Genomic DNA, 22,707 nt, shown 5'->3' on the forward strand with positions numbered 1-22,707 from the left:
ATATAAACATTTAAAAATTAAATGGCTCAATTAGTAAAGAAAGAAAGAAATTATGAAACTTTTCATTCTGTTTCCTACCAACTATTTCACAGTCATAGCTTAGAGACACTAAAATTTGCTCTTAATAAAGGACATTTATTTCCTTAGAAAAATGATACAGATTCTCCAGAAGATCCTCATACTACTTATCCAGTAACATGAAAGCATTGGTAATGGCAGATTACTAGCAGGAACACTGGAGTATGCCAAAGTATTAAATACACCAAATGCTTCATATTTCCAGGTAAAAAATTTGAGGAATTTAACGATGTATTTGTCCATATTCATTTGCTTGCAACTTCTCCAAAATGTCATCAAGTGGCTAGTTGTTAAGGCTAACACCATATATTTTTAGACATTAGAAAATGCAAACACACTTTCAAACACTTCAATACAAGATAAAATATATATATATATATTTAAGTTCTATTTTGAACAAAAAGAGTGAAATTGTTTTCTCACCAAAAATCTAATCTATCTAAAACTCAGATATTCTGTTCTTTAGCGAGCATGATATAAAGCAGTGGTCTTCAAACATTTTTCGTTCATATGTCCCCTAAAATAATTTTGACAAATGAGTGATACCTTGTGCATATTTAGATTACATGAAAATTTTCATCATAAGTTTTAGTTGCAAATATGCAATTTCTGCTATATTATAAATATTGATGCTTTAAAACAAAATTTAAATCTGTCTTTTAAATGTATCCCATGTAATATTAATACCATACTGAATTGTTACTGCTGTTGTTCTTCTAAAATAAAATATTTCCTTGAATTTGTATTTCCTTTCTACTTCCTCCACAATTTTATTCTACTTTGAATCTTGGAAATCTGTTCTTTATCACTCTATTATACTTCTCTGATGTAAACTTTATACAAACAACAAGCACATACACATTTATATTGAAATTACCTTTGAATTAATTTTCTTTGACCATGAGGTGCTAAATTTTTTTAAACGTCTCAGTTGAGTTACCATTACAACTATTACGGGGACACAATTGATCCAAACAACGAATAAGTCACAAGTTTTGACATAAAATCATTAAAAATAAAAGGTAAATTTTAATTAGAAAGGTATCTCCTAATGGGATGAATTGGGGGAGGTGTATTTATGAAGGCTTAATTTAAAAAACTGTTGAACTGGCCCTTTATTTGGCTCTCTGGAGATTTTACCTTTCCAAGAAATTCACCTTAGTAAAGTTCAGGGTAAGTAAGAGGTATGCCTTTCTTGTATAAACTTAGGAGAGGGCTTCCCTGGTGGCGCAGTGGTTAAGAGTCTGCCTGCCAATGCAGGGGACACGGGTTCGAGGCCTGGTCTGAGAAGATCCCACATGCCGCGGAGCGACTAAGCCCGTGAGCCACAACTACTGAGCCTGCGCGTCTGGAGCCTGTGCTCCGCAACGGGAGAGGCCGAGACGGTGAGAGGCCCGCGCACCGCGATGAAGAGTGGCCCCCACTCACTGCAACTGGAGAAAGCCCTCGCACAGAAACGAAGACCCAACACAGACAAAAATAAATATTAAATAAATAAATAAATTTATTAAAAAAAAAAAAATTTAGGAGAATGGTGACACTGAAGTGAGAGATGGGAAAAGAGAATGCCAACTGACCCCAAGTTGCATTGTAGGCAGATCGATTTAAGGAAGTGAAGGATTTGGAAATAGATTCCTTTAAATTTTTCTGTGTCCCCACATACCCCTGGAAAGTCTCTGCATACCCCTAGGGTATCCCTATCACAGTCTGAATACCATGCCCCTAAGATCCCTAGGAAAGGTGTTGTTAACTTGAACTATGCTAAGAAAAAGTACTTTTCCTGAATTACTCCTTTGGCTAAAAAACTGATTTTGAAAGTTTCTGAGGTAGTACCATGTTATTTGAAATCTGCTTTTTGACCACTTGGCTAGACAAAGCACACAGCTATGTGTCGTCTGAACTATCACACTCCATTAATCAGCTGACTCGTTTTGTACATGTACAGATTCTGAATAAGAAAGTCATATTAAGGAATCAGGATAATAGCACTGTCAAATAGAGCTCAATTAGGAGCTTATACTGTTACGAAAAAGCACTAGAAACATAAATAATTACACAGGTCTTACATGTAAATAAGAATGGGTGTAACGGTCTTAAAACATTTTAAAAGAACTCTAAATTTAAAAAATTAAAGCTGTGTATTACTATGGCTCATCTTAAAACTTAATGAATAAGGCACTTATCCTGTGGAATGTCCTAAAATGCCAGCTCAATTGTAGTACCTAGGCTGGCTTCAAGCAGAAGCAGAAAAACTTCCAGAAAGGATATGCTTGGTGTTCAGTCTCTGCAGATACGAGCTGACCTTATCCTGGAATGCCAGTGTGGCTTCACATGCACAAGCATCTTCTGTGGAGATGAGTCTTCGTGCTTCTGCAATGGCTGAAGACAATGACGATACACAAAATGTTATAGCTAATTAGAAATCATAGCAAATCAGGAAATCTGTGATTCAATACTTCCATTTTTAATTCTTACCTAAATGCATTTTCTAGGAGATAAAAGAATATAAGAGCACATGGAAAGAGGAGAAAGTACTGTGGACTTTGTCACCAAAGAAACTGAGAGATGTTGAGGAAAAGTTTACAATTGTCAAAGCTGGGTGACAGTTATATGAGAGTTCATTCTATTGTTCTCTATACTTTTGTAATTGTCTGAAATTTTCCATGATATAAAGTAAATATTTAAGTTGATGCAGGGAGAAGCCAAGAATGCAGAGATAAGACAATCCCTTGTGATACTGTGTACTCATTACGAAATGAAAATGTTCACTATGGAGAACAGTGTGAGGTTCCTTTAAAAACCAAAAATAGACCTACCATATGATCCTGCAATCCCACTCCTGGGCAAATATCTGGAGAAAACCCTAATTTGAAAAGATACATGCACCCCAATGTTCATAGCAGCACAATTCACAATAGCCAAGACATAGAAACAACCTAAATGTCCATCAACAGATGAATGGATAAAGAAGATGTGGTACATATATACAATGGAATACTATTCAGCCATAAAAAGAATGAAATAATGCCATTTGCAGCAACATGGATGGACCTAGAGATTGTCATACTAAGTAAAGTAAGTCAGACAGAGAAAGACAAATATCATATATCACTTACATGTAGAATCTAAAAAAGTGATACAAATGAACTTATTTACAAAACAGAAATAGACTCACAGACATAGAAAACAGACTTACGGTTACCAAAGGGGATTGGGGGAAGGCGGAAGATAAATTAGGAGTTTGGGATTAAGACAAATCCCTACTATATATAAAATAGTTAAACAACAAGGACCTACTGTATAGTACAGGGAACTATACTCAGTATCTTGTAATAACCTATAATGTAAGAGAGTCTGAAAAGTTATATATATATATATATATATATATATATATTACTGAATCACTTTGCTGTATACTTGACACTAACACAACATTGTAAATTAACTATACTTCAATTTTAAAAAATGAAAATGAGGAAAACAGTCCTCTATTTGTGTGGCCAAAACATTTCAAGGTTTAAAACTAGATAATTCCTGATTTCCTATACAGACTGTTATTCTACTGAATGGTTTGAACTGAGAATTCTAGTTCTTACCCATAAATACTTTGGAACTAAAAATTCAGGTTTGTATTGACACTTAAGCAAAGAACGTGGGAGAATGATAATTCTAACTCCAATTTCTTTCTGTAATTCAGTGAGGCAGCTATTCCTACTCAATATCATAGCCCCTAAAGTTGCCTAACAGAAATAAGAGTAACTTCCAGGTCTGAAGACTGATGAATAATGTTCCAACTGAGTAGTAGTACTGCTTGGGGACAAAGAGTAGTCCTTTGCTCTTGCATTTTCTCCCACAGTCTATCCGTAAAATGTTACAGAAAAACCCGAACGAACTTTTTGGTCAACCCAGTACAAAGATAAGATACAGGGCTGGAGGACCGTAAATTCACTTGATTATCTAGCTGTCTAAATCCTATTGAAACTTTTAGGGACAGCCAGCTCAAATCCCCATCTCAATCAGTAAATTAATTAGTAAGCCAAAAAGTATCTACTGAATATCAAGTACATGCCCATCATCCCTGTACAGAGTATAAAATTTGTACCTATGATACTTTTCCAGTATATCTTGCCTGATAGCCTATAAGCTCTGTGAGGGTAGGGGCTCAGTGTAATATTCTCATTAAAATGCCCCATAGAAAACTGGGATGTTGCACAATTGAAAGTTGAGAGATGGATCCATTCACACCGGCAGCAAAAAGAATAAAATATTTAGGAATAAATTTAACAAAAATAGTGCAAGACTTGTACAGGGCAAACCACAAAACATTATCTGTCTCCAGTTCCTTCCTCGGGACCTAACAGAGTCCTAGATATAGAACAGAAGTTCCATGAATACTTGCCGAACAAATAAATAAGTGAATGGCTAAACAAATGAGGTCAGCGCCTAAGCTATTATAAACCATTCTGGAATCCTCACCTTCCAGGAGAAGAAAAAATGCCCAAGACTGATTTTTCTGAAGACTAAACACTTAAGATAGGAAGACAGTACCCAGAAACACTCAAATTCTAAAAGCAAGCTGCTCCTTATTATCCTCAGCCTCCCCAAGAAACTGATCCACACTTTACTTCAAATGAAGAAGTACCTGCTGAGTAACTGTCAGGTGTTATGGTAGATGCTAAGAGTACAGACAAAATCTACTACCCGTGGCGGTTGGGGTCTACAGGAGCATAAAAACACAAGTCCAGGGGCTTCCCTGGCGGCGCAGTGGTTAGGAATCCGCCTGCCAATGCAGGGGACACGGGTTCGTGCCCCGGTCCGGGAAGATCCCACATGCCACGGAGCCACGGAGCCACGAAGCCCGTGCACCACAACTACTGAGCCTGCGCGTCTGGAGCCTGTGCTCCGCAACGGGAGAGGCCGCGACAGTGAGAGGCCCGCGCACCCTGATGAGGAGTGGCCCCCGCTCGCCGCAACTGGAGAAAGCCCTTGCACAGAAACGAAGACCCAACACAGCCAAAAATAAATAATAAAATAAAAATAAATAAATTTATTTAAAAAACCACAAGTCCAAAACTTGCATTTTCTTCCCCAAATCTGCTTCACTCTCAGTCCCCTCAGTAAAGATACCCCATCCTTCCAGCTGCTCAAGTGGAATAGGAAAGCCATCCTACTCCTCCCCCATCCTATCCCCACATCCAGTTTATCACCAAGCCCTGTTCATCCTTCCTTCAAAACATGTCTGGAATCAGTTTACTTCTATCACATTGTCACCATCCTAGCCCAACTGCAATAGCCCCCAAACTGGTCTTCTTTTGCTCTTCATCCTCTTCAATCCGCTGTCCACACAGCAGCTAGAGTGACTTTTAAAAATATAAACAGCATCGTGCCGCTCCACTGCTAAAAGCCCTCCATGACTTCCCATTTCTCATAGAATTTCCCATGCCCCAGAGGAGCAGCATGATTTGACCCCGCCTAACTCTCCAAACTGCCTTACCCCACACTTATCCCTGGCTGGTCATGCTTCCGTCACACGGGTGGCCTTTCACTTCCTCTCCCCACTAAAGCCACCACTCAGGACCTGGCATTGCTCTCCCTCCTTCCGCCAGCACTCCAGTCTCAACCTACCTGCCACTGATCCTCAGCATTCAAATGTCACTTCCTCAGAGAGACCCTGCCAACCTGAAATAGGTTCCCCAACCCCCATTCTGTTCTCTTCCATCACTGTTCTTATTTAATTTATAAATGTGTTATGTACTTGTCTTTTCCCCCTAGACTGTTACCAAAGACCATACCTGTTTTGTTCATGATTGTATACCTAGTGCCTAGAACATAGCAGATGCTATATTTATTGATTGGATGAAGGAATGGTTGAAGGAACACACAAGTAACCACAACACAAGGCATCCAGTGCTGAAAAAGAGGACACAGTTCAATGGAAGAATAAGGGGAATTCTGGTAGAGGGGGTAAAAACTGAACTAGCCCTGGAAATTAAACAAACAAACATTATTTTGTAACATTTGATTCACAAAAAGTAATTTATAGGACACTGATGTAAGTTATGATGCATAATAAAGACAAATGCCTCATAATGCATAAAAACGAATGCATGATAAACCCACTGCACAACTTAAGAATTAAAACATAACGAATGTTGTTGCAGAGACATCATTTAAGAAGTGGAAATATAAATACAATCTAGGAGAAGATATTTGCAACACATAAAAACAACAACGAATTTATATCCAGACATGTGAAGAGTTGTTATGATAAGTAAGAAAAATATAAATAACCCAATAGAAAAATAAAGGCATAAATAGCTTTTCCAGATAAGAGACTGAAGTGACAAATAAGTATAAGAAGGGACGCTTAGCCTCTTTAGTAACCAGGAAATGGGGAAGAAAAAGACTACAGGGAGATACTTCTTTACATCTACCAGACTGACAAGAGTTTAATCCAACAAAACCAAACGTTGGCAAGGATGTGGTTCTTGGATTTTGACAAGCAGAAGAGGCAAGGGAAGCAGATCACAGTAAAGGATGGAGACAGGTGAGTACAGGGCATGCTCCAGGAATATCAAACAGTCCATGTGGCTGGATCACAGGTCTTGGAGAGAAGGAGTGAATCTGGGGCCAAATGTAGTGACCAGATGAAAAAGAGTGGTTACCAGGGGTAGGGAGAGTGGAATGGGGACTTTTTGTTTAATGGGTACAGAGCTTTAGCTTGGGATGATAAAAAAAGTTCTGGAGATGGACAGTGGGATAGTTGCACAACAATGTGAATGTACTTAACACCACTGGACTACACTTAAAATGGTTAACATGCTAAATTTTATGTCATGTATATTTTACTGTAATTTAAAAAAAACCTGGACTTAGGGAGAGACTTTAATTAGGAAAAAAAAATGGAATCAGACCATGGAGGGAAGGATGCCTGGTGGAAAGGTAGAATTATTTCATTCTGAAGACATTTGGGAACCACTGGAGAATTCTGAACAAGGAGCAAGACTCAGAAGCATGCTTCAGACTTGGAGACAGGAAAGCTCACTCCTAAGACTGTCCTAGCACATGAATTAGGCTTAAAGGGACAGTCTTCACCTGAACATGTCTTCTTGTCTTCATTCAAGGTGTAGCCAGTATAACAATCGCAGTGGTAAGACGCAGCCCTGTCATTCACACAGATGTGCTGGCACCCATGAGAGCCCAGTGCACACTGGTTGCGAACTGACCAGGAGTGGGGCAGGAAAGAGAATATTCACAAATTACAACTGGAAACTAAACACAGACTTCCTGGAGAAAGAAGCTTTGGTTCGGTGCCAACAAGTGCAGCAAATGAATCCTACAGTCGTCAGCAACGCGTCTCCCATGTTTCAAAAGGAGAGAGCCTCTTTTCCCGTTCCCTATACCACACCCCTTTCCTTGTTATCTCTTGCAGCTATCTCGGTGCCTTCTCTTTTTTGCTATCCGCAGTCCTGGGGCTGCACTGAGTCTTGATTCTATTCCAGAACTTATCTCCAGCCTTTCCTGATGACCATGAATGCCTCCAACCTCTCCAGCTATACACAGATCATCTTCACCATCACCAAAAATAAATTATTAGGGACCTACCTGCACATGGAGTTACATTTGATGCTGCACAAAAACTATGTTGACCAAGGGCCTGCCCTTGATGCTTAAAGTGGGACAGAAAACACTGGCCTGCACACACACACACACACACACACACACAGATAGAGGAAAAATAATAACAATGATGATGATGATGATGATGGTGATGGTGTGTATGACTGGATAGGGAAGTGTTTGTGTCTGTCACAAGTAAATACATTACAAGGAACAAGGGCTTCCTGGGATACATAGCTTCTTCCTCGGCCATTGCAGAAGCCAAACTACTTTATTTGTTCTCCTCTAACTCTCCTCTTAAGTGTCATTTTATGCTCACAAACCTTCCATGGCTCACTATTGCCTATAAAACAGCTGTTCGTGAAGCATAAGGCCCTAGGTAATCTATCCATAGTGTCTTTCCAACTTTCACACCGATATTCCCCTTCACTACTACAATTCAGTTGTTTCCAGCAAAATGCCTACTAGCAGAACATTTTGTTTTCCCCTCAGCCCAGCTTAGCAGCGACTCTAGCGATAACAAGTAGATGTGCCTCCAGCCCCTGGCCCGTGATCTGGGGCTCCACATTTAATTTACAGGCCTTCCCACTGCCCAGCAAGGGGAAGGCAGGCCATTAGAGGGGATCTGACCCATGTCGTGTACCCCAGTTTTAGAATGGCATCCATTATTGCTGTAAAATATATAAATACCAACTTCCCACCATCTCGTCTTTTCCTTCTATCTCCTTTTGCCGTCCTGTGCTTTGCACCATGAGACAGTGTAGCTTAGTGTTTGAGAGCATATGTAACCACAAGAGCAAGTGCCTAGGTTCAAATCCTGGCTCTCCTACTCACTAGGCAAGTGACCATAGGCAAGTTACTTTGTCTGTGCCTCAGTTTCCTTCTAAGGTTGCTGTGAGTAAAGTTGCTGTGAGCAGTAAATGTGTGACTGTGCCTAAAATGCCTAGAACCGTGCATGGTACCCAGTAGGCACTGAAGAATGTTGGCGAACCGTTATCTGGAAGTGTTGCCTGGAGTAGTCTGCCTTAACTGAAAATCTCCTTTGATTTCTTTTTTTAATAAAATGGTCCATTTTATGCCATAATATCTGTTAGTTTACATGTAAATGTGTTTTTGTTTCCTTTTCCCAGGTCTTCAGATTAAAGGTCCTGCTTAAAGTACCAAGAGGGATACTTGTAACGGTTTGAGCAGTGCAGCCTTGAGTCCTTTCCATCCAACTGACTTAGTCTCACCCCCGAACAAACCAATGCAAGCCACTCCCCTTGCCCTTGCCCTCTCCACTCCTCCATCTAAGCCTTATCCACCCTCCGAGGCCCATCTCCAGTCCCAGCCCTCTGTGTCCATCCCAGACCTCCTGCCTCCCAGCCCCTCCCGCCCTTAGTTACTGTCGGTCCCTCTCCCTGGCTAAGAGTCCCTGCTTTCTTCAGGTGCTGGTTCTCTTTGCACCCAGCCTGTACGTAGCTCAGAGGCAGAAGCTGACGCTTCCTTACATCCCCACAGCTTAGCAGAGTCCTGGGAACAAAATAGGTGCTCAGTACTCTTTTACTGATCTCATTTTTTTAAAAAAAGGGGAATTAGTGATATGCCACTTCCTTTAATCTCTCTTGAAAAGGTCACACATTACATCTCAAGGAAGAGGAAAGCATACATAAAATCTAAAAAAATATTGAATATGCTAAAACTAAACACCACCTTGAGAGCTAGGAATTTCTCTTAGGACTGTTTTTACATTACAAATGCCACTCTGTTCTGCCAGTGAGTTTAAATCAAATTAATGAGGATTAGCAGTTCTGGCACGGGCTTCCTCGCCAAGTTATAAGTCTCAGATTCACCCAAGGCTGATCATCTAGAAACTGTCAGGGAAGGACTTGCTTCAAACTTACTGGAAGATCTGTGTGGGTCTAATTCAGTCATTTACAAAGCCTCCTTTACTAAAACGATCTGGCTTTAAGATTAACGCTACAGAAAAGTTCCAGGACAAGTTTTAATTGGAAAAAGATCAGTTCAGCCTATCACACCAAATAGTTACTGCCCAGCTGACTTCCTCTAAAGTTTCCTATTTGCTTTACAGAGCTATAAAATTTTCCTGGATTAGGACCGTACATTCAATTAGCTTTCCTTATATCCCCCACTCCCTACCCATTACCCGGTAATTTTCTGAAGTGAGCTATGTTTGCAAAACCTAGTGAGCTCACTGCCTCCTGAGCAATGTTTACGTTGGTCTGAAAAGCATGGTAGAATGTCTGAAGCCCAATTCCTTACATTACCTTTAAGAATCTCTCTCTTGGTGAGATGCAAGTTGGTTTCACTGCAGTAGAAAGAGCCCCGGATGAAAGAATTTACTGAGTGGACCTTACCTGAACACGTTTTTTTATCTTCATTCAGAGTATAGCCCTCGTAGCATTCACAGTGATGAGACCCAGCTCTGTCATTCACACAAATGTGCTGACAGCCGTGTGTGCCCAAAGCACACTGATCTTGAGCTGCCCAACAAAAGTCCAGAAGAAAAGATATTAAACGTGGAAAAGTCTTTTATCAGCCATATATAGAAATCTTCTTATTTGCAGCTAGCAATGCAGAAGAGGAAAACTTATTAGAAACCACTCAAAGCCATCAGTAATATCTATTCTCACTAGGAATTAGCTGAGTAAAACAAACTCCTACACACACAATACTTATGCTTCTATTTTTCCCCACCCTTTTTCAGAATCATCTATACTGAGCTTTTATAATCGAAGTATCTCATGAATACTTTCTAAAGCGTTCCTTTTAGATTTGTTGTATTTATGCTGAATCAGAGGGATTCTAACAGCTGTGGGACGAATTACACTAGATTCAGAAAGACATAGAATTAGAGTTTGAAGAAACTGTAGCTCGACCCTCTCCCGTAATAAATGAGGAAACTGAGTCCAAAGGAGACCAAATGGCTCAGAGCAGCACCAGAACTCAAGACCCAAATTGCTACTCAATGTATTTTTCTCTGTACTGACATGATATTTTTTAACTATTTTTTTTTTATCTTTGAGCTTTTTGTTTTGAAATCACTTCAGGCTTATGAAAAAGTTTCAAAAATAGTGCAAAAAATCCAGTACTTCACCCCATTTCCCCAAATGTTAACATCCTATATAAGCATAGTGTAATTACCAAAACCAGGAAACTAATACTGATACAATGCCATTAACTAACCTACAGACCTTATTCAAATTTTGCCAATGGTTCCACCACTAATGTCCTTTTTCTGGTCCAGGATCCAATCCAGGATCACACATTGCATTAAGTTGTCACATCTCCTTAGTTTCCGCCAATCTGGGACATTTCTTTAGTCTGTCTTTGCCTTTCATGACTGTGACACTTTTGAAAATTACTGAAAAATTAGTTTGTAGAATGTCTCTCAATTTGAGTTTGTCTGAGGTTTCCTCATGATTCTGAATTTTTAGCAAGAATACCACAGAAGTGCTATTGTGCCCTCAGAACATCATGTCAGGAGATGCATGACGTCACTGTGTGTTATTGCTGGTGATGTTAACTCTGATGTCTTGGTTGAAGGGGTGTCTGCCAGGTTTCTCCACTATGGAATGACTGCTTTTCTTTCTGTAAATAGTAAGTACCTTGTGGGCTGTTATTTGATTTTCACATACTAAATTGTCTTTAGATTCTGGAAAGGACTCTTAGGGCTGGGTACAGAGAAGGAAATAAACAACACACTCACACATGTGGGTCATGAGACACACATGCTGCCATTTATAACTTTTCTAATAAGAAAGGGGAAAAGCCCAAGATGGCAAGAGAGGAAAAGAGACCGAGCTCCCCGTCAGTGTGACCCCCGCCAAACACTGACTAGGGAGATAGGTAAACAGGGAGGCGACAGTAAAGCCTCTGCCCCCACTTACCCGAACATGTTTTCCTGTCTTCATTTAAGGTATAACCTTCATAGCACTCACAATGATAAGAGCCAGTTCTGTCGTTCACACAGATGTGTTCACAGCCGTGAGTGTTAAGAGCACACTTATCAATAACTATCAAAAGATGATCAGGACAAATGTCAACACATGGAAAACATGGTAAATACATAACTACGGGCCACGCCACACACACACACACACACACACACACACACAGTGCTAATGAAATGGGACAGCTTGGCACGAGAGGAAGCCTGCTGGACTGTGTGGGAACCCACTTCCTGGTTTGGCTCTTTCACTAACAGACCCCACGACATGGGTAGGTAAGTCTTCTCCCTTCTTGTGGAGGTCTCAATTTCATTTTCTATAAAATGAGCAGGTTGAATGAAATGATCTCTAAGTTTTCTTCCTCTCAAAAACTTTTTTCTAGGATTTAACAGATTGGACCTAATTCCCACTCTTCATTGATTGTACATGAGTATTCATAGAGCAGATGAGTGAGAACCTCCCTAGATTTTCTTCCACTTCTAGATTCCATGAATCTTCTACGGTCACAGAGAGGTAAGAGGAGCTTGTATTTAACTAAATAAAACCCAGGGAAAAAAAATCCAAAACCTCAGAAGGACGAAGAGTTTTGGCCCCCTTCCTCACTAGCCCTTTTCCCTACTAACCCTTCTCTCTAAACCTAGTAATAAGTACTGTAATAGGCTGTTTTAGGTATTACCTCACTTTTCTCTTCATGTTCCTTTTCAAGGAAAGTCGTTGATAACAGTAAATCCACCACAGGGCAGTTAGGAGAAAAGCATAAGGCCAGTCCAAAGCCTGGGGTGAGTCCCCAAATAAGTTTCCGTCAGCCACCACCCCTTAAGCAGCCTCACCTGAACACGTCTTCTTATCGGCATTCAAGGAATATCCTTGGCTGCACTCACAGTGGTGCTTGCCTTCCCCGTCACTGACACACACATGCTGGCACTGGTGTGTGCCCAGCGCGCATGGGTCCAGAGCTGTGCAAAGGAAATTTACCACAGTCAGCGTGGACACGTAAGAAGCATTTCAGATACTTCCTCCTGTGTCAAAACAACATCACTCTCCAGGTTCCTCTCTGATTCTATCTTTAGTTCACTCTAAAAATTGGCTACTTGTTTCCTGCCCCTGGCTTATTATAAATACCACTCTTAGTAATGTTTAAATTAGTAACTAATTTAAAATCATAGATCTTGTGGTTGACTTTCTCAAAAAAGAAAGGGAATTTTGAATTTGGAGCTGAAGCCAAACTCTTTACATGAATCAGGCAATTCGATATTTTATTCAATGTATCCACCTAGCCAGAAAAAAAGACTTCTGCTTCCCAACAGAAAGAAGGGAACAGTAATGTACTTCCTGAAGTTCTATGAGCTAGTGGTCCCACTGCCACCAGAACCCAGTTTCCAAGGGTTCTATAGTTTGTGTCTAAACAGAATTCACACCCAGGCTTTCCTCTAGGCCTGGAACCCACTCACTCTTGGGCAGCAATACATGTTTGAAATTGCAAATGGTGGAGGGCAACGTAGGTAACTGCCTTCTGAATATTTAGCATGGGTTCCTGAGCCTAAATGTATACACATGCGACTCTCATATCTGCCAGGAGAATAAACTTACATGCTATATACAAACCAGTAAAAAGAAAAGGAAGAATACAACAAATTAGATTACATTAGCTAAACTGCATCCTCATCTTTTTGCTCCTGGAGCCATTTTTAATCTCAGATTTTTTTTCCCCAGTGACAGGTTTTGATAAAAGAATCAATGAATTTAGTCATTTCTGCGAAACCAAGGGGGCCTGTTGCAGGAGGCTGGCACCCCTGTGGCAGGTCATCCAGCCTCCACTGTTTTGCCAACAGGACAGGTTGAGGTCCCAACAGGAAGGCCCCAAGAAGGGCCTTCTCATGGAATAATCTTTCCAGCTCATTGACTACAACAGCTGCCCCTCAGTCTTTTTTCCATAGAGAGGATATTTTCCCCCCAGAACAAGCAGATCTTTCGTACCAGAATGAAAAGATGGCCACTCACCACTTGCTACTTTACGTCCTTCAAGCCCAACCCCAGGTGCTATCTTTGAGACCCAGCCTTGCCATAGACCAGCATCTTTATGGAAAAGTTCTCACCCACAAACACAGGGGGGTTTCCTGGAAGAAAGAAAGCTGAAAGAAAGCTATTTTCTTTTGGGAAACCAATGAATGCTGAGTCAATGCCACCAAAGCCAAGGACAGCTTGTGAAGACCCAGAGTCCTAGGGCAGGAAAGATAAGGGGTCCCTGGCCAGGTCTGGTTGAGATGAGGCCAGACTTCGCTCCGGACCGAGACTTCATCTCTCATTTCCTAACAAATTGTTGATTGCTTAGTTTCACATTCATTTATATATAAAGTCTCCTTGAAATTTACAATTGTAATTATTGGTTCACTTGTTTGTCTCATCCCCAGCCGCAGACTGTTGCTTGATGGTAGGGAGGGACTACTTTATCTTTGTATCATCAGTGATCAATAAACACATGTTGAAAAAACAAATGTGAAATAGATTATATAGCAAAAGGTATCTACATTTTAAGATTCACCTGAACTAGAAATTTGTCCACACCTGGTTAGATAATTCCACAGAGGGCTTTGAAAGATTATCTCCAAATGATAAAAAATAAAGCATGACTATAGAAAGAAAGAAACAAAGGAAGATAGAAATTTTTGAAAGAAAACAAAAATAACTTTAAAAGTAAAAATTAAAAAGTTTGAGTCCCACAAATTCATAATTCTGGTCAGTGACTACAGATAAACCCGAGCCTTGAATGGATTCATATTCATGGGTTTGGCTGATTCATGCTAAAAATTCTAATTAAATCAGCATGTTCGGATTTAAACTCCATCCTAAAGGAAGAAAGGAGAAGAACAGTAACAGAATAATTAAAAAATTAAAATAAAAAAACAAAAAATACCCTGCTTCTTGCTATCTCACAAGTGAGCTGAAATCCTAACCTTCCTGGTCCCTAATCCTCTCCCTCCACAAGGAATAATCAGACACCGAGCTGAATCTGAAAACTGGAGTATTCACTAAGTGTACACTGACTGACAGTTACACTGGAATATAAGCCAGCTGATCTTTCCACAGACAGACACAGTCCCCGTCTTCTGCCCGAAAACAAGTAGAGTTCTGTTAAATCTAGAGATGGAAAAACTAAAGAAAATATCTGGAAAAAATGTGGTGGGCAGAGGGGAGAAGAGAGGTGTCTGGAGATTTTTTATTTGTATTTTTTTCTGACCCCATCAGGGAATAGCAGGATCATGTACCCTGGATATTTCCAGAACTTCACATTTCAAATGCAAACACGAAGATTTTTATGAGCAAACCAAGTTATATATAAGGCAGCTCTATATTTCTAAACCAACAAAGTATGTTTAAGTTGGTTAAAAAAAAAAAGAAATACACACATACGAAAAAGCATTGCTTATATTTAAGTTTTCCATAAATTTCCACCAAAAAAAAAAAAAAAGAATAAATCTCTTTTTCTTTGGATACACAATGTCTGACTGTATAATATCTTTCCTAGCTGGAAGCAAAGACTTACCACAAAAGGTTTTCTGGAATCTAGAGGAAAGTTTCTCAATGACCCCATAGGTCTCCACATAGAAAACGTGCTCGTCCAGGGGCTCACTGGCCATCATCTTGAGGGACTCCATGTCTGCCCGGTCCACGCCCACGGCGTACAGCTCAATACCGGATGCCTGGGCCCGAGCCGCCACCTCGTTCACCTGATCCTGGGGCCGCCCATCTGTCACGATGATGGCCACCTTAGGGATGTTGGAAGCGGGTCCCCGAGCTCCTGCCTCCACTGTGAAGGCTTCGTCCATCGCTGTCTGGATGGCCAGGCCCGACATGGTGCCTGTGGACAAGGGTGTGATCCGCGCCACGGCCTGTTTCAGGGACTGCTTATCCGAGTGGGTCTGGAGATGGAACTCGATCTTCACGGTGCTGGCGTAGTTCACCACTGCCACCCGCGTGTCCGCCGGCCCGATGTCCAGAGTGTCAATTACCCGTGAGACAAAGGTTTTTACTTTGGTGAACTCCAGAGGCCGTACACTACGAGAACTATCAATGATAAACACCAAGTCCAAGGGCATGCTCTTGCAAACACCTGCAAAGAAGGGTGTGGGAAACAGACATGACTAAGCGATGAGCAGACCACAGTCAGAAATGGGGCAGTTCTGGGACTTCCTTGACAGTCCAGTGGTTAGGACTCCACACTTCCACTGCAGGGGGCGAGGGTTGATCCCTGGTCCGGGAACTAAGATCCCGCATGCCCGCGCTGCCGGGCCAAAACAAAAACAAAAAAAAACAAGAAAGAAATGGGGGCAGTTCTCCCACCCAGAGAGCTCTGGCCAGCATCCCTTGATCCCAAATACCCCACTGTCTGCTGTCTTCCCCAAGACCACCCTCCCTTTGGATGTTGAAAGCACTGAGGCCTTCAGGATTCCCTAATGAGAATTCACATAGAGGTGTGACATTTCCCCAAATATATCCCCTACAGGCTGGCTGAGTCCCGAAATTTCACTGGGAACCGTATCTTTCTGCTTAAAGTTTTGTTCAAAGGTTCCTCTAGACTCCCAGGAATGAATGGATTCCAGACCTCTCTTGGGCATCTTGGCCATCTGAGGCAATAGGACAGTGACCCTGTATCGTGTGAAAGGTGAACTCAGGGCACCCTCACTGCACCCTCCCCTGCCTGCCCAGGCCTCAGAGCCCCTCGGGCAATGGCAGAGCATGAGGTAAGGCACATTGGTGCTCTCGTGCTGGCCTCCTTCTTTTACTCCACTTCCAAGGCGGTGAAAACTGCTCCAGAGTAGCCCTAAATTCTCCCTCCATCTGGTCATTCACTCATGTTTAGTGAACTTTGAGGTCCAACTACCCCTGAGTTACAGTTTGAAAGTGGAAAGAAGGATAACAACTTAATCTGGTCCATGTTGATTTCCATCTTTGTCAGCATGTCTTGTTTCAAGAAGCAGAGATTTTGACTTAGTATCTGTCCTACTGCCCCCACCAAAGTGTCTTAGTCACCTCTCTTTCATTTTTTCATTCACCAAATATATTTTTTTTGAGAGCCTACCATGTATTAAGCCATGGGGCTACAAAAGCAAATAAACCAGATTCCCTGCCCTCAAGAAACTTGTGTCGTTCCCACACAAAAGGACCTGGGCACATTGCAGCAACACAATACATTTTTGTTTTCAGCACATCCTTCTTATCCTTTTTTCCTCTAATCTCGTTCTATACTCCTCCCTCTCCTAGCCACCCAAATCAAATCCAAAAGTCAGGACTAGCTAAGAAAGAAGCCATTCCTCTTCTTTCAACACACACACACACACACACACACATACACACACCCCCAAGCCCTGAATGGAAATGAGATCCTTGGGCATGAAGTGTCATTCAGGGTTCTTTTCTTTCCTAATAGGGGGCTGGAAATTGATGCAACTCTAAGAAGGCAATTTACTCAGTGTGTAGGGGGAAAAGGTGTAGGTATTTATTCATTCAAAATAAATTCCTAGGCTAAGCAGTTGATGACAGAAAAAGCCCAGTCTGGAACAGGAATTATGCCTCTGTATAGTTTTCTTTTAAAAACTGAAATGTATCCTCTTGGTTTTAGCCTGATTCCTAGAGGTATTAACTAAAACAATAAATAATATCCTACTTTCAATAACACTTTAGAGATCACAGGATTCCAATACAACAACCCTGTGAAGTTAGAGATGCAGAGGTTGTTTTTATACCCATTTTACAGGCGAGAAAACTGAGTCTCAGGAAGCTGTAAGAGCTAGAAAGTGGTAGAAAATAGCGGTAGATTGGACTCCAGGTTTCCTGACTCCCAGCCCAAAGGGACTTTTCATTTCATGGTTGCCTCTCTCTGAAGGAATATTTTCTACTACCAAAATTAACATTACCTCATGTACCTAGTAAACATCCTGCTTGGTGACTTTGAGCCACCAGCCTGAAATATGCTGTGCATCATGTATTTAGCTAGGTCAAAAGGAATTAATTCTTTAAAAAAAAAAAAAAAACCCTCCAAAATTTCATTTCATCCCTGATTACCATGCATCGAGAGCAAACAAGAAGAAAATCCTTCCAGGAGTTGGATCTGGATGTTTTTGCATAATTTGAGTAAAGGGAAAACTACATGTGATACGAACCCATATCTGACAATGCTGTCACTAACACCCAAGTGGTGTCCTTACTAATATCGAGGCTATGCTCTTGTAAGTAAACATGCAGGATTCCTTCCTTCTTCGCTTGATTTTTCACGTGGAATCATCTATGGGAGGTCACAGGGGTGTGGTGGGCAGGATAATGCCCCCCAAAGATGTCCATGTCCTAATCCCCAGGACCTGTAATTATGTTAATTTACATGGTAAAGGAGACTTTGCATGTGTGATTAAGTTAAAGACTTGAGATTGAGGATGTTGTCCTGGATTATTCTGGTGGGTCCAATGTAATTACAACAGCCCCCAGAGTGGAAGAGAGAGGCAGAAGAGGAGATCTGAGAGATGACATGTGAGGACTCATCCTGCCTTTGGCGGCTTTGAAAATGGAGGGAAAAGGCCATGAGCCAAGGAATGAGGGCCGCCTCTACAAGCTGAAAAAGGCAAAGAAACGGATTCTCCTCTAAGATCTTTCCAAAAGGAACATGTCCCTGCTGACACCTCAATTTTAGTCCAGTGAGACTAGTGTCAGACTTCTGAGCCACAGAACTCTTAGATAATAAATGTGTGTTGTTTTAAGCCACTAAGTTCATGGTAATTTATTACAGCAGGAATAGAAAATACAGGGGGCTTGACTCAGATGGCAGGACATTCTGTGAGCATCTGCTTACTTCCTGATTCAGATCCGCTCATCATTAATTGTTTTTGAATCTCACTCGCCTTTACTAGATAACAGCACTTTGATTCTCAGAAACCAAGAAAATGAGAATCTGAATTTCCTAAAATGTTCCCTTACAATAATTGTCAATTTCTGATAGCTCTGCTAGAAATAAAAGCCCATAGCAAAGCTTAGCAGTTTCTGGGTGCAAAAAGAAGTGAATTTGAAAAAGGGTGGAATGCTGTGTTTATTAAAGAATTATCATTCAATATTGGTTTGGGTTCCAGGTAATAAAGGACCAGTACTGCTTAGGAGGAACATTGACCTCCCCGCACAGAATCCCTCCTCTCCCTCCCAGATGCTTCCCCAAGGGAGGTGGATCAGGACCAGAGGTAAAATTAACTTCTGGGAGAAAGGCTTCTCCCCTATCCCCATTCCTGGCCTGGAGCAACCAACTGGCTATTAACTGAATTTAACCGTTGTGAACCCTGGCACTCCCTGTCTCAATGACAATGCTCTCGCCATATCAAATCCAGCCCACTGGAGCTGATGCAGGAAAGAATCCTTTGTGCTCTTCCTCAACATTATCCAGAAAGGTGCAGGAGGGGGAGACAACACAAATCAACCTGGGCCATGAAACATCACTGGCCAGATGAGACTGGACATCCAGAAAATGGTTTCATGCAGCCTCTCTTTAAAGCAGGACTTTAACAAGTCTGATGCTGGACTTTTTGGTAATGAAGATAAAATCTTATGTAAACCATATTGAGAGCTTGGTAGCTTGAAGCAGTGGAAAGATCCATGCTTGGGATATCTGAGCCCTGAGTTTTATTCTGGGCTCTGACACTGATTTGCTGGGTCTCCTCCCCTTCATAAGCCTCGGTTTCCCTATATGTGCTGTCAGGGGCTGTGTCAGATGATCTTCCAGCTCTGTTGCTCTAAGAGCTTTGCTCAACCAGAGAACTAAAAGCAGAACCTCAGGAAAGGTTTACTGAGCTGAACCAGAGGTGAGTCTAGGACAGAGAGGTGAGAGGCGCCTGGTGTTCCCACAGCTGCCCCATCCTCCCTGCCCAAATCTCAGGGGGCAGTTGCTGGAGTTTGACCTTCAGGAGACCCAAAATCTAGCCCTGACTATGAGTGACCTTGGGCATCTCCCTTCCCTTCTCTGGACCTCAGTATCCCCACAAGATTCATCGGGGAGGGGATCTTTCTCCTGCACCACAGTCCGGCTCGGGCTGGGATGGAGGGAATACCTGGTGGATGACGGAGGCTCTTCCTCCTCATTCAACGCCTGATGCCCCTGCCCACCCATCCATCCTGCCCGACCCCGGCCCGGGATCTCCCTTCTTCCTGGAGGGTGTCCCTCCCTTCCTGAGAGGTGTCCCTCTCAGGTCCCTCTCTGCCTGGGGTCCCTCTCCCGTCCCCGCCCAGGCCGTGTACCTGCGCCGCGGGCCCCGCCGTGCTGGCCGACCCCAGAATAGGGCGTGCCGGTGGGGGCGGCCGGAGCGGGACGGCGTCCGGGGCTGCCCCCTGGGCCGCGGGTCCCCAGCCTCAGGAAGCCGGGGCGGTCCAGGGGGCCGGGGACGGCGGGGGGTGGCAGCAGCAGCAGCTGCCAGAGCAGCAGGAGCAGTCCCGGCAGATAGCGCAGCATTGTGGGCTTGGCGCTGCTGCCCGTGTCCGTCGGTGGCTCGTCGCTCCCTCGCTGGCTGGGTCAGTCGTGCGCCCGTGCGCCGTTCCCGGGCGGCCAATTTAAAGGTCCCGCGGCCGTGGGCCCCGCCCCACAGCCTTGGGTCCCGCCCCTCGGCCGTAGGCCCCGCCCAGCGAACCCGTCCGTGGCCGCGCGCCGCCTAGCCGGTGCATTCCCGCGGCCGACGTGGAATGTCTGGGGCCCCTCAGCCAGCGGCGCGGTGCCCGACTCCGGCCCGCCGCCGCCGCCGCCCCGCCCGCCCCTGCCCTGCGCCGGCCCGGGCTCGTCTGGGTGGGCTCGGCCCGGTGCTTCCCGGCCGGGCTCTGCCTCTCTCGAAACTTCTGCCTCGCTGTACACCCGGGGCCTGGTCGACCCCCACTCGTCTGGCCAGGGCCCCAGGCTCCCGGTTCAGGAGGCCCGAGCTCTGCCGTCCAGCTCCGTTCAGGTTTGCCTGCCTCAAGGTTTCACCTCCATCCTCACACTACATTCCTTTCCCCAGCCAAGTAACCCAGGTTTTTCTGTGGGCTCTCTGTTAAAAAAAAAAAAAAAGGCTCACAGATTCTACCAGCATGAATAGACATGCTTTCATCCCAGCTTCAAAAATCCATAAACATTTGAACTTATATTACCGGGACCAGAAAGCCAAACATACATTCCCCAGAGAGCCCCCTGTGAGCTGGAAGGACAGCCTGTACCCCAGGCTTCGAAGGCTCTCCCTCTATCCCACTTCCTCCCCAGAAGAGTGATGGTGGCAGCACAGGACTGGAAGCTGCCCAGGGGACCCTCCAGGAACTCACAGTCTACTGGCAGAGAAAGAAGCATAAATGATGTACCTGTCTAAGGGAACACACTGAATTCAAGGAGAGACTGGCTCTGCCTGTGGAAAACAGTAAGGCTTCTAAAAGCAGGTCGCCTCTGAGCTGGATCGTCAAACATGACAATGAACATGAGTTCCAACAGATCCTGTCTGGTCTTCCTGCTTTCAGACTACTGCCTTTTAAAAGCTACACTCCACACAGTAACCTTAAAATCACTTCTCTTCTTAAACCTTGCAACTTCATTTCCAGTAAAATCCAAACTCCTTTTCATGGCCACCTCGTCTACTGAATTGACCACATCTGGAACTGTACTCTGCCCTACATGCGTCAACCACACTAGCCTTCCCCCTGTCCTGGAGGACACCAAGCTTGTTCCCACCTTGTGGCCTTGGCACCTGGTTGTCCCACTTCCCGTCTGCCATCTTCTCCCCCCACCCTAACACACCCGTCTCCCTCTCATCACCTCAGAGCAGTGGTTCTCAAACAATTTCTCATCTCATCAAACCTCACAGAATCTACACACTCCATCAGTATCCATGGGAGCAGCTTATTAGGACATTGAGAGTCACAAGGAGGGAAAATGTCTCTCAACTCCCAGTGAGAATTCACCAATTTCAAAGAATCTTAGAAGAAGCTAGAATGTTATAATGGGAAAGGGACACTAAGAAGATTGAAAGAAGTTATGCCAAGGTGAGAAGGGCCTGCCAAACACAATGTCTGCCAGCTCTATGGACATATGTCATTTGTCAGTCGTCATACTCTTTGGATGATTCTCAGAGCCTTTGAACACTCTTACTAAACTTGAGGATTCCAACTTTATGAGTCAGCACCTCCCCAAGTAGAATCCAGCAACTTGCTTCCCAGCATCTCTTGCAGCTATATATGCAAGGAACCCAGACTTCATTGACCAGATGAGCTCGGCCATTCTGTTTCAGCAGCTAGTGGTGAAAAGAAGCAAGCACTTTGTAGACTTCATTCTGACAAGGGTGGGGAGACAGCTAGCTTTCAAAGCAGCCATGGAGAGGGTAGAGCTGGATACAGTGCCTGGGGAAAGTAGGGTGAGCTCTGTTGTCTGTGCCCAGCAGCAGTAGCTGTAGATGTCCCCTAGAACTGACCTGCAATATCATCTGGGAGTGTTTCATGACTGTGTGGTCATGATTCTATTAAGTCTTTGAGAATAAGCAGAAAATGTGGGAATTAAGTTTAAACTTCATGTTCTAATGTCTGTGCAGTTTTTAATGCCAGCTTTCTTGCTACATGAGAGTTGGTTGAAGGCCATGTTGGCTGCTCTGGAAAAGAAGAGGACTACTTTTGAAACTTAGGTAGCACATTTGTATCATTGCCAATAAGTTCTGAAGAGGTCTTTTAATGACCTACTGCTATTAACATTTAGAACTCAAGATGTACTTCTATTCAAAACAATTGAATTAATATTTGAAAAGAGCAACTCACAGCAATTTCGCTTCCTTTAATAAAAGATTGGCATTGATTTTTATTGTTTCATTTTATAGGTATAAGCATGAGTGTTAAGTTTCATTACTTAATTTAAAAAAATGTCAACCAATTCATTAGTCATCAATGTAATGTCTTCCTCTTCAGAGCAGTCTTTCCTGAGGCCATATCTTTTTTTTTTTTTTTTAATTTTATTTATTTATTTATTTATTTTTGTCTGTGTTGGGTCTTCGTTTCTGTGCGAGGGCTTTCTCTAGTTGCGGCAAGCGGGGGC

At 43.0% G+C, this 22,707-nt stretch overlaps 1 protein-coding gene across 1 annotated transcript; it reads right to left on the reverse strand.

The window, feature by feature from the left end:
• Positions 1–283: 283 nt before the first annotated feature.
• Positions 284–20,127, reverse strand: MATN3 (matrilin 3). Its single transcript, XM_061210858.1, has 7 exons — positions 19,917–20,127; positions 15,193–15,759; positions 12,479–12,604; positions 11,589–11,714; positions 10,056–10,181; positions 2,347–2,457; positions 284–357 (listed from the first exon to the last, which is right to left on the reverse strand). The coding sequence occupies exons 1-7, from the start codon at positions 20,125–20,127 to the stop codon at positions 302–304; spliced, it is 1,323 nt and encodes a 440-aa protein (XP_061066841.1). The 3' UTR covers positions 284–301.
• Positions 20,128–22,707: the final 2,580 nt, after the last annotated feature.

Source organism: Eubalaena glacialis, chromosome 14 (assembly GCF_028564815.1).
Source record: "Eubalaena glacialis isolate mEubGla1 chromosome 14, mEubGla1.1.hap2.+ XY, whole genome shotgun sequence".
Classification (NCBI taxonomy): domain Eukaryota; kingdom Metazoa; phylum Chordata; class Mammalia; order Artiodactyla; family Balaenidae; genus Eubalaena; species Eubalaena glacialis.